Genomic DNA, 11,601 nt, shown 5'->3' with positions numbered 1-11,601 from the left:
GTCGTGACGGCTTTGAGGCTCATGGTATACCAGCCCTCTTTCTTCTTTCTGTCTCTGCTATATGTATATTTTACTTGGACTCGAGTAAAAGCCATATGTGGATGTATGTGGATGACTTTAGTGCATACAACAGCCTTATATCTACAGTGTTCCAAAGCATAAAACGTCCCTGTTTCACAATAACGATCCAAAACAACCTACAACGTCTACTCATAACATGCCAACGTTTGCATTTAAAAATCTCTACCTCCACCTTTTACACTCTAACCCTGTGAAGCTGTTCATATTTGCCACTTTTAGCATCCACAAACAAACGAAAGGACCTTTCTACTTCAGTGTCATTCTCACTTGATTAGGTTTAGGTAATAAATATGGGCCAAAACTATGAAAAAAAATTATCAGCTTTTACAAAACAATAAGCATCATAAAATATTGCAATCTAACCATTTTAAGACTTTAAACCAGTGAAACCACGATGTCATGGTCCATGTCTTTTTGTTTCTCAGGCTTCGTTTTCCTGTAATTTTCTGTACTTCTGTTTTATTTTGGTAATTGATTTTCTCTCTTCTTGCTGAAGAAAAACCGAAGAAAAACATGAAGTATGAATATGTAATAAAACAATATTTCTCTAATTAATTTGAAAAAGCCTTCCAGACACATATCCATCTTGTCACAAATGGAGGTGGAGCGGGATGTTCGGGACCCAGAGCCAGACAATGGCTGTGTACGAAACCGCATACTTCTCCTACTACTCCTACTAACATTCTGAGTTAGTATGCAAGTTTGAGTTGCAAGTTTGAGAAGTTCCCGGATGCATACTAGATTCACCGAAATGTTGGGTATGCATCATGAGGTTACTACTCATACTCAAACTACCCAAGATGCAACGTAACGTGACGTCGCCGATCGTCATTTCCTGTCAAAACGGCAGTTTCAAGCTAGCTACACCGAGGGTAGGTTATTAACAGCAGCAATTATCTTGTAATATGTGGTAATTTACTGCGTAATCCACTGGTAAATAGTGGGTAATTCTGGGACTGTTCAACAATAATTTGATTGTAATTACACATTAAAATGAGCTTTTATTAGATAGTAATACACTGAAACACGTTGGGGATCTAAACGACTACTTTCTCGCCTGAAAATGTTTCAAATGTTGCTAAAGTTTACAGAGTTTAGAGCTTAAGAGAAATCAGCTTCAGGCCGGCTGATTTCGGCTCGGGCAGGAGCGAAATGCATTGTGGGTAAACGCTCTGCATACTGTCAGATCGATGAGTATGCAGTATGGACAGTGTTGTGCGTGAACGAGTTCAAAAGAACGCGTTCATTGAACACGCTCATTTTTTCGTGAACGTTGAACTGAACGCAACACATTTTTTAATAAAGAACTTGAACGTGAATTAGTTCACATTATGTGTCATGAACGGCAGACATCACTGTAAATGAACGTTGGAATTTGTTTTCCATTGAAAACTGAGTGACATCTGTTTTCTCTTTTGAAACGCAACGAGAGAAAGTTCCTCCCTCCTGTATTCTCGCTGGTGCCGCTTAAATCATGTATCACCAGACAGAAATGGTTTTGACATTGTGTGTGCAATGCATTGCGGGCAACGTAGTGTCCGGCTGAGAATAGTTGAATAACATACTGGCTTCCGCACGACGTTACCCGCGATGAATGGCAGCAGAGCGGGGTAGGCATAGCAACGCCGTGTAGCAGGCAACGACGAGAGCGCGGAGGGCTCTGAGTGAGTGAGAGAGAGAGAGAGAGAGAGAGTGAGTGAGAGAAAGCGCTGGAATTAAAAAAAAAAGGCTGGTGGAAGTGATGGCACGGAGACAGACACCGATTCTCCTTATGAACATTTAAAACAATTTTACACTCTTGCAAACCAAGACCCCGACGGCATTTCATATTATATATTCTTTTTTTAATTAAATGCTGGTAGATTTCATTGCACTAAGTATAGAACTGGTCTACCTTGTCTGTACTGCTGCAAGTTTCATCACCTGGTAAGAAACCCACAATTGCAGTGTCATGAGCAAATGTCTACAATGAGCAGTTTCAAAGAACATAGTGACTTCTAGCTCGTAGTGTGAAAAAAAGTATTTATTTGAATATCTCACGAAAAAAGTAAAATGAACTGAACTTTGAACTAGTTCAGAATTAAAATTGTGAACTTTGAACGTGAACTGTTCACTTTGAGCATGTATGAACTGAACTTGAACTAGTTCAGAAAAGCTGTGAACTGGCACAACACTGAGTATGGAAGTATGTAGTATGTAGTATGTAGTATGCAGTATGCAGTATATAGTATGCAGTATGTAGTATGCAGTATGCAGTATATAGTATGCAGTATGCAGTATGCAGTATGTAGTATGCAGTATGTAGTATGCAGTATGCAGTATATAGTATGCAGTATGTAGTATGCAGTATGCAGTATGTAGTATGCAGTATGCAGTATATAGTATGCAGTATGTAGTATGCAGTATGCAGTATGTAGTATGCAGTATGTAGTATGTAGTATGCAGTATGTAGTATGCAGTATGCAGTATATAGTATGCAGTATGTAGTATGCAGTATGTAGTATGTAGTATGCAGTATGTAGTATGTAGTATGCAGTATGCAGTATGCAGTATGTAGTATGCAGTATGTAGTATGCAGTATGCAGTATGCAGTATGTAGTATGCAGTATGCAGTATGTAGTATGTAGTATGCAGTATGCAGTATGTAGTATGCAGTATGCAGTATGCAGTATGTAGTATGCAGTATGTAGTATGCAGTATGCAGTATGTAGTATGCAGTATGTAGTATGCAGTATGCAGTATGTAGTATGCAGTATGTAGTATGCGGTTTCGAACACAGCCAATGATAAGGAAGAGCGGAAGTAGATCCTACAGAAATGAACCAGAATTACGAAAATGAAACAGGAAGCAAAAAGAGAGAAAAGCAATTACCAAAATAAAACAGTAGTTCCTGTTTTATTTTGGTAATTCCGGTTCATTTCTGTAGGGTGGTAATGTTGGTAGCTGTACACCAGGAGTTATGAATGTACAATGCTAAACTTTCGCCTTTGCATTCACCCAAGGCTGCAGTCCTGTCTGCCGTTAAAGGGGAACTCCGGGGCATTTGAAGCGCGTTTCCATTGCTAGAGGTTGTCAAATACTGATAGTAGGACACAGAGAGGTGCAAATCTGCGCTCCCTGTGTGGAGATCGCGCTGTTCGTACACCCTGTCATGCGAGGCTAATACGTGGTGGCTAGGGGCAATCGCTAACCCTTCCACGTAAAACAACAACTTGCACACTGCAGAAACGTCACACCACTTTATAACCCATCCGACAATAAAGTCACAAGCCTTACCATCAAAACCATATGCATGGTTCTCACATTACTGGCATGGGGACGTTACAAAACAACTTTATAAACAGCATGTCACTCACCGGCTGGTTGTAGGCTCGCGCATGTGAAAGCCCAAAAGAGTCGATGGAGAATAATCCCATATACAAAACAATTATATTCTCTAGAAAAACTGCGTTCAAGTATTTAAAACATTACAACAATACATGCCCAGTAAATAAATAAATAAATAAATAAATATATATATATATATATATGCTCTCTGTTAAAGGGGAACTCCGGGGCATTTGAAGCGCGTTTCCATTGCTAGAGGTTGTCAAATACTGATAGTAGGACACAGAGAGGTGCAAATATATATATATATATATATATATATATATATATATATATATATATATATTAGTGGTGGGCATAGATTAATTTTTTAATCTAGATTAATCTCACTGAAATCTTGAAATTAATCTAGATTAAAATGGCTCATTCAGGGGTCCGGCAATCCGCGGGGTTCGCGGAAACAGACGTGTAAACTTTGGTTCCTATCCAAACAATAGTCGTTTAATCCTGAGACTGTTGCAATTGCCGTGTCGAGTGCTTCAATACAATAGTGTAGTAACCCCACGCATACCTATTCTCACTGCAATTAAGTTTTATTTCGGATTTATTTCGGATTTTATTTCGAATTTAGTTTCTTTTTCACAGCTGCTAATGTAGTTTTACATCATTTGTAACGTGATGTATATCTTGAATAACAAATTGTAAATAACAACACGTTTATTCGTGTCCCTGCCCTCTCTTTCCTCATGTTTTTTTCTCGCGGGGGTGCTGCACAGCCGCGGGGCCTTTAAGAATTTAACATTCTAAATGTGACGTCACGGGCTACCAAAGCTACCAAAGCAAATTCTCAAGTGAAGCTTCTCCAGCGAGGTCGCTCTTGGTGTACACGCAGCAGGCAGACCAGCTTATTCACATGCATGGCTCCAGCAGTTTCTCTAGCTTCGCCATCTTCTCATATTCAGCACTTGTTGGGAGGGCCAGGTGGTGCTGCTGTTGAGATAGCGTTGTGTGCAGTGCGTCTCTGTTGCGCCTCACGCGCTTGATCATCTCGAGGGTGGAATTCCACCGTGTTGGAACATCTTGCATGAGCGGCTCCTGAACTTGCCCAAGGGAGGTTTGCTGGACTTTCAGCTCGTCTGCGTTGGCCGGACTGTGTTTGATATGTCCCACCATTTGTCGACACTTGGCAAGTGCAGCATCAAACCCCCTTCTCGCAGTGACATCACAATCGCTCTCTGTACAACATGTGCAACACACGGCAGATGCTCGAAGGGCAGTATCCTCCCTGCGGCCACCATATTAGGAGCGCTGTTTGTTCCAACAGAGCAGATTTTGTCAACTATCCCCCACAGATTAGCGACCTCCATAAACTGCCTAGCACAGGCTTCTGCAAAGTGGCGTTCTTCTGTTTTCATCACACCTAACGGCAGACAAAGTACATCAGCCAACACCCGAGCTAAAATATCAAGGTAAAAGTCATCACAGTTTGCTTACCTATTTTGACCCAGTTCCCAAACCAGAATAGATTAACGGCGATATTTTTTTATATCGCCCGATAAGACTCTCAAATTATCGCAGCACGTTAACGCCGATAACGGCCCACCACTAATATATATATATATATATATATATATACACATATATATATATATATATCTATATAGGAGGGAGATGGCGAGAGCCTCAGTGATCCGCTTTATCTCTGGCGATATAAAGTCCAGCTTTGGAGATGCGAAAAGTCCGAACTGTTTGCCAATATCCCACAGTTCAGCCTTCTATGCTGGATTAAGGCTTCAAGAATCTGAAGTAAAAACACAAAAGAGAAAAAGCCCCGATCTTCTGCGTGCACACGCGTCGCCATCTTGAACGGGGGGTTTATTGAGGTCCGGGCTCTGGGGAGGATTCATCCCTCCACAAGACCTTGGCTCCTTCAAGGTGAACCACCTTGTTGCTGCAGAAATCCTGTTTTCTGTCTGTCAGACTGTGTCATCTTTGCTGTTTTTCACACATGCAGCTTAAGAGATGGGAACAAATGATGCATCTCTGTGACAGGCTGTTGGGAACAAAGTGCCTAAACATTTTTTTTTCTGCTTGATTGCTGTGATTCATAGGTCAGAGTTAAGTGGCGTAACAAATTGCTTTTCTTGTACATGACATATGAAGTGCATCAAGGACGGTAAATGCAAAGTATGTGTGAGTAACTCCGTGTTTCTGAGCGGTAGTAGGAGCAACAAATGGAAACTTTCACTGCCAAATGAACAAATGTATTAACACAAAGTACTGGGAGCTTCCTCGCTGCCTTCACACTCAGTGTACCCATGATGTTCGTAAGGCAGAGCCTTCAGTCATCAGGCCCCTCTCTGTGGAACCAGCTGCCAGTTTGGGAGGCAGAGCCTTCAGTTATCAGGCCCCTCTCTGTGGAACCAGCTGCCAGTTTGGGAGGCAGAGCCTTCAGTTATCAGGCCCCTCTCTGTGGAACCAGCTGCCAGTTTGGGAGGCAGAGCCTTCAGTTATCAGGCCCCTCTCTGTGGAACCAGCTGCCAGTTTGGGAGGCAGAGCCTTCAGTTATCAGGCCCCTCTCTGTGGAACCAGCTGCCAGTTTGGGAGGCAGAGCCTTCAGTTATCAGGCCCCTCTCTGTGGAACCAGCTGCCAGTTTGGGAGGAAGAGCCTTCAGTTATCAGGCCCCTCTCTGTGGAACCAGCTGCCAGTTTGGGAGGCAGAGCCTTCAGTTATCAGGCCCCTCTCTGTGGAACCAGCTGCCAGTTTGGGAGGAAGAGCCTTCAGTTATCAGGCCCCTCTCTGTGGAACCAGCTGCCAGTTTGGGAGGCAGAGCCTTCAGTTATCAGGCCCCTCTCTGTGGAACCAGCTACCAGTTTGGGAGGCAGAGCCTTCAGTTATCAGGCCCCTCTCTGTGGAACCAGCTGCCAGTTTGGGAGGCAGAGCCTTCAGTTATCAGGCCCCTCTCTGTGGAACCAGCTGCCAGTTTGGGAGGCAGAGCCTTCAGTTATCAGGCCCCTCTCTGTGGAACCAGCTGCCAGTTTGGGAGGAAGAGCCTTCAGTTATCAGGCCCCTCTCTGTGGAACCAGCTGCCAGTTTGAGAGACAGAGCCTTCAGTTATCAGGACCCTCTCTGTGGAACCAGCTGCCAGTTTGGGAGGAAGAGCCTTCAGTTATCAGGCCCCTCTCTGTGGAACCAGCTGCCAGTTTGGGAGGCAGAGCCTTCAGTTATCAGGCCCCTCTCTGTGGAACCAGCTGCCAGTTTGGGAGGAAGAGCCTTCAGTTATTCAATTCAATTCAATTCATTTTTATTTATGTAGCGCCAAATACAACAAATGTCATCTCAAGGCACTTAGTAAGTCCAATTCAAGCCAATTGGAATTCAATTAATTAATAATAATCATAATTCATAAAATAATCCAATTCGTTCATATAGAGCCAATTCAAAATTTTTTAATTACAATTAATCTGAAGCTAAACCCAATATCTGCTTGCTCAACCTCATTCTTCTCAGACAATGAAAGTTGGGTAACAGGCAACGTGAACTTGAGTAAAGCAGCTTCAAACACTCAGACAAACTTCACATTTAACCTAAGTTACAGTAATAAATCATGTTTATGTTAAAGGTGATTTTTTGCTTTTGATATTTTGGAAGATATTGAAATTAACCTCAGGATCTGCATACACCAGTAAAGTTTTTGATAGATTACACACAATGGTGAGAAATGCATGGCATGCTATATCCTGCCCATAGCTGGGCAGCAATGATGAATGTAGTTTGAAAACAGTTTAGCCATGCCCATGACCAGCCCATTACTAAAATTGGAGGAAAACTGCCCTTCACCTGATGAACTGATTCATTAATAAACAATCAATGCCATTATATTGCAACAGAATAGAATATTGTCTGCTACCACACTGATGCATAATCATCCACATATTGATAAAGCGATTATGATCATTTCAGCACCCCTAGCAACTACTCAGAATCATGAAAGAAAAGGAAAACCTCATTCATAAAACACATCACAATGAAATATAACACAATTAACACTTACCAGTAATGACATCTTTTATTTGGAGGCTGTGGAAAGCCGTTTTTCCATTTACGCCCCGCCAGTTCAGCTGCTTGGCCAGGGAGTTGGCAAAGCAGTACCTCATAATTCTCCAGACTGCATCTTTTATGTCAACCCCACCAATGACACTCAAAGCAGTAATCTCAGGAAAAAAAAAAGGCAGTATTAGTACCACAGTTTTAGAGAAAATGTTTAGACTAAATAATCAATCTCAGTAAGTTAAATCAGTGTACTGTGGTTTCTTTATTTTTCACCCGAGGTGTCCCAACTGAGCTTCATTTTTGCTGTGCATGAGTTTGTTACCCACAGATGTACAAACATACACCCTTTACTTTAGAACAGTCCTCACTCCAATAAAAAAAAAATAAAAAAAAAAAATAAATCAAAAAATCTAGCATTAACATACACAAAACAGTTCAAGAGTGACAAATGTGTTGTTACCATTTTCCTTTTAAACTCCACTTCTTCCCTGACACGCCTCTCCACAGAGAGTAAGGAGCTTATGTCCTTAAGTGGAGAGAGATCCTCCTCGAGGACCTCCTGCCCACCAACTTGTTCTCCCTGAGTCTTTTGAAGGGTGAGGGTTAAGATCTTTAGGTGATCCATGATCATCGCTTGGTTGGTTAGTACCCTACAAAGAGGGGCTAAAAATAACATACAGTAAAAAAATGTTTTACCAAAAAGGCATTTGTAAGATGATTTCACACAGAGATAGAGAAAAAGAGGGCACGTGCAAATATAATAATTTATGAGTAAGGTTTGAAGCACGTACCTGCGGTTGACAATTGTTGGTCCTCAGCAGGAGTTGCTGAATTACCTGGGCTGGCCACTGGCAGTCTGTGTACAGGGCTCACCAATTGACGCCTGAGTTGAGGTTCAGGCCTCGACCGTGATTGGGCGCCAAGGGACCTTTCAATCACTGCCTGAACACTTGGCCCTTTTATTTTGGGGGCTGCAGGCAATGATCCCCTTCTATTGACAGTGCCGTCATCACTGTCACTCTCAAATTGAATGGTCGGTCTTGTGTTTGCATATAGGGGCATGGGAGGGGAGAAGGAAGAAATTGAAAAAGATTGAGACTACTAATAAACAATATAAAAAAAAAAAAAAAAAAAAAAAATCACTTTCAAGAGTAAAAAATGTTTCAGTTCAAAAGTGAAGAATTCACCTTGTTAAATCTTTGCTACATGGCAGAAAAATACAAAACTCCAAAAAAAGTGGTAGTTATTGACACTGGATAATATAGTAATAATTCTGAATGTCTCACAAATATAGTACAGTGGCTTTGAATCTTACAGTCTTTTTCGTTTTCTTCTTGGCATGTCGTCATCGTCATCTTCTGCTGTCTGTAGATCAGTATGGGTTTCTGCCTGGGGAAGTTTTAGACGAGCAGTTTTGTAGTTTGCTGTAAATGAAGAGTGGGAAATCATAATTAATACTGTATGCGTTTTTAAATGCCTGAATTCTGGTAAATATGTGATGTGTATACCAGCTGTATATAAAATCCGAACTTCATATTCTTCCCATGAGGATTCTGGCCGCTCCATATTTTTTATAGCCTTTGCCATCTCATCTGATTTGTAGTGACAGGGCCACTGACAGACATCAGAGGCAACCCAAGCTGCTGGCACCACCTCAACCTCTCGGGTCTCCAAAAATTCAACGATGGAAAACATTTCCTAGAGTGGGAAGGGGGTACAACGGCATAAAGTAGTTAGTTTTACAAACATATGCACTAACATTTAACTGTTGACAAATGTATGGACATTCCCAACAGAATAATTACTATAGATATGGGATACACATACACTTACGCAGAGTTAGGCGAAGGCAGGTTGCACTGTCACCACCTTCCAAACTTGCCGCTGAGCTGCACATAAGTATGATAATAACACAACCAGTTATTCTTTTTTTACTTAAATGAAAACATGCTGCGTATGGCTATGGTTAAACATGCTTAGAATGAATCTGCATGCAGAAGAGGCACAACTACAAATCCTGCCTCCAAAGGTAATCGAACACACTTCTGAAATTTAGTGTCCAAACTCAACCACATTAGGTGTGATGACAGATCTGACACAAAACAAATTCCCAAATCAGAAGAGTCAATGGGATAGTCAAAAACGTTTGCAATCTGTCTGTATTCTTTGCAGACAATGTATTCCTGACCCTCGGAAGCTATTATATTCTGTACCAGAAGTATCTTGCCATTCATTTTAATACATCTGTCCCTCTCGGATGATCCAATGACAAATTCATCCATTTCCACTTCTTTAAACTGGGAGACAGTTCCTATAATGCCTTCTGGGAGAGGTCCATCCGAATGCAACATTTTGAGTTTTTTCCCAGTTTTCCGAGTTTCCTCTTGTAAACTTGAGTCAAGTTCTGAAATCCTGCGTATCACTTGTTGCAGTGGTGAACTAGGCTTTCTAACCATGCCTTTAATCTTTTTCAAATAGTTCTCAAAAGGAAATCCAGATATTAGGTCCAAGTTCCCATGTACCCTTACATCTTCACTGAGGTGAATCAAGCCATGTATGTTGTATACTACAAATTCCTGACCATAGAGTTCCCCAAAATGTTTGACAAATGCTCTGAGGTGTGTGTTTGCAAAGTCATTTAGCATCAAACAATAGGTTGGACTTGCTGGAATGTAAATGCTCACAGATAAAAGCATAACGTTTTGATACACCTCAGGAGCCAGAACATCTTTCAAAACAACTGGGCCAGTGTAAAGTAAGAACTGCCTAAGTTCTGTTGCCTTCCATCTTAATCTTTCATCAAGCCCCCTTGGTCTTCGGGCAAATTCTGATGGTATGTACATTCTGAGAGCAATCAACTTGGCAGAAATCAGAGAGACTTGCCTGGATGAAATGCGGGATTTTAACTTCCCACATGTGCCGATCCATAAATCAAGTAGACGACGTACCACACCCAAGCAAACTAAATGCATATAGTCGTGTGGGAAGCCACTGACCATAGGAACAGATGCTTCACAAAGGGGCGAAGGTTGTGTGTGGTGGTCTTCATCCTCTGCGTTTGAAAACGATTCATCAGTTCTAGCGCTAGCATTAGCCTCTGGGAATGTCATGCGATGGTTCATATACATGCAAGACTGTACACATTTGTCACAGCCACTGTAGCCATTGTGTGACTTAATTCCTTTAACGAAGGCCCTTGCAGGAGCATCACAAATTACTGAGCACACAGTCAGGAAAAAGGTTTTACCATTAACAACAAATCCATTGCTCAGGGATTTCAGTTCACAAACCAGATCCTTTAGATATTCTGACAAAGAGTGAGGCTTTGAGTTTCCACAGAAAATAGCAATTGGCACAGGTTTCCCACTGAATCCTTGGAGAATTCCTAAGATTGGCCAAAACTGAACAGCTGAACTTTTAAAAATTGGTAGACCGTCAATATTTAACTGCAATTTAAAGTTATGACCATCTGGAACAATAAATGCAAGTCTCTGAATTATTTTACTGAACATGTTCTGTATCCCAAAATAGTGGAAAGAACCACCTGCCAAGGAATTGACAGCATGGCAAATCTGTGTCTGTAACAATGTTCTGGCATCTCTGGGCAATGAAGGATGATGAACTTTCAGAATAGACAAGAGGGCGGACAAAGCAATCAGTGAAATCCCAAATTGTGTACTCCATTTTCTCAAACGACTTGCTAAATCCCTTGGATCATCCACATCATTTCTGTCATCATCACAACTCAATCTACCATCTCCACTGTCTATATCAAAGTTTGGTGAATCAGCAATTGCATCCGAGGTCGAAGCAATTGCTTCATCCTGAAAACTGGGCCCCTCTTCAGTGTCAACCTCAAGCTCATGCAAAGAGTCAATGAACTTCTTAACTCTTTTTACAGCTCTTTTTCTCAAATTACTGCGTGTGGAATTCCACCGTTCTTTATCCATGGCACAGTACCACTAACCTATTTGAGGTTTTGCCGCTTGATCAGCAGTACTGTTAATCTGAAAAAGAAATAGGAGCAAGTATTAATCATTGTTACATCATAGTATATCAGTACATGTATTTCACCAGAGCAGTTTGAGTTCAATTTCCACTAGAAATTTCTTAAGCACACTTATTGTAAAAATAATAAT

At 41.4% G+C, this 11,601-nt stretch overlaps 1 protein-coding gene across 1 annotated transcript; it reads right to left on the bottom strand.

Annotated features, from left to right (window-relative positions):
- Positions 1-5,201: 5,201 nt before the first annotated feature.
- On the bottom strand, positions 5,202-9,353 carry LOC142391266 (uncharacterized). The gene is made up of 6 exons (XM_075477036.1): positions 9,296-9,353; positions 9,047-9,160; positions 8,254-8,482; positions 7,923-8,125; positions 7,464-7,623; positions 5,202-5,209 (listed from the first exon to the last, which is right to left on the bottom strand). Exons 2-6 carry the CDS (start codon positions 9,155-9,157, stop codon positions 5,202-5,204), a joined length of 711 nt encoding a protein of 236 aa, XP_075333151.1. The 5' UTR covers positions 9,158-9,160; positions 9,296-9,353.
- Between the last annotated feature and the right edge of the window lie 2,248 nt (positions 9,354-11,601).

This window comes from Odontesthes bonariensis, chromosome 11 (genome assembly GCF_027942865.1).
Source record: "Odontesthes bonariensis isolate fOdoBon6 chromosome 11, fOdoBon6.hap1, whole genome shotgun sequence".
NCBI lineage: Eukaryota > Metazoa > Chordata > Actinopteri > Atheriniformes > Atherinopsidae > Odontesthes > Odontesthes bonariensis.
This window is presented reverse-complemented; position numbering and strand designations above follow the sequence as displayed.

Excerpts from the sequence above, each read along its gene's own strand:
- LOC142391266 (XM_075477036.1), bottom strand. The coding sequence starts at position 9,157 with ATGTTTTCCATCGTTGAATTTTTGGAGACCCGAGAGGTTGAGGTGGTG. Across the intron at positions 8,483-9,046 it reads ACTACAAATCAGATGAGATG|AGTGACAGTGATGACGGCAC; the intron begins GCAAAGGCTATA and ends ATTCAATTTGAG. Across the intron at positions 7,624-7,922 it reads TGGAGTTTAAAAGGAAAATG|ATTACTGCTTTGAGTGTCAT; the intron begins GTAACAACACAT and ends TTTTTTCCTGAG.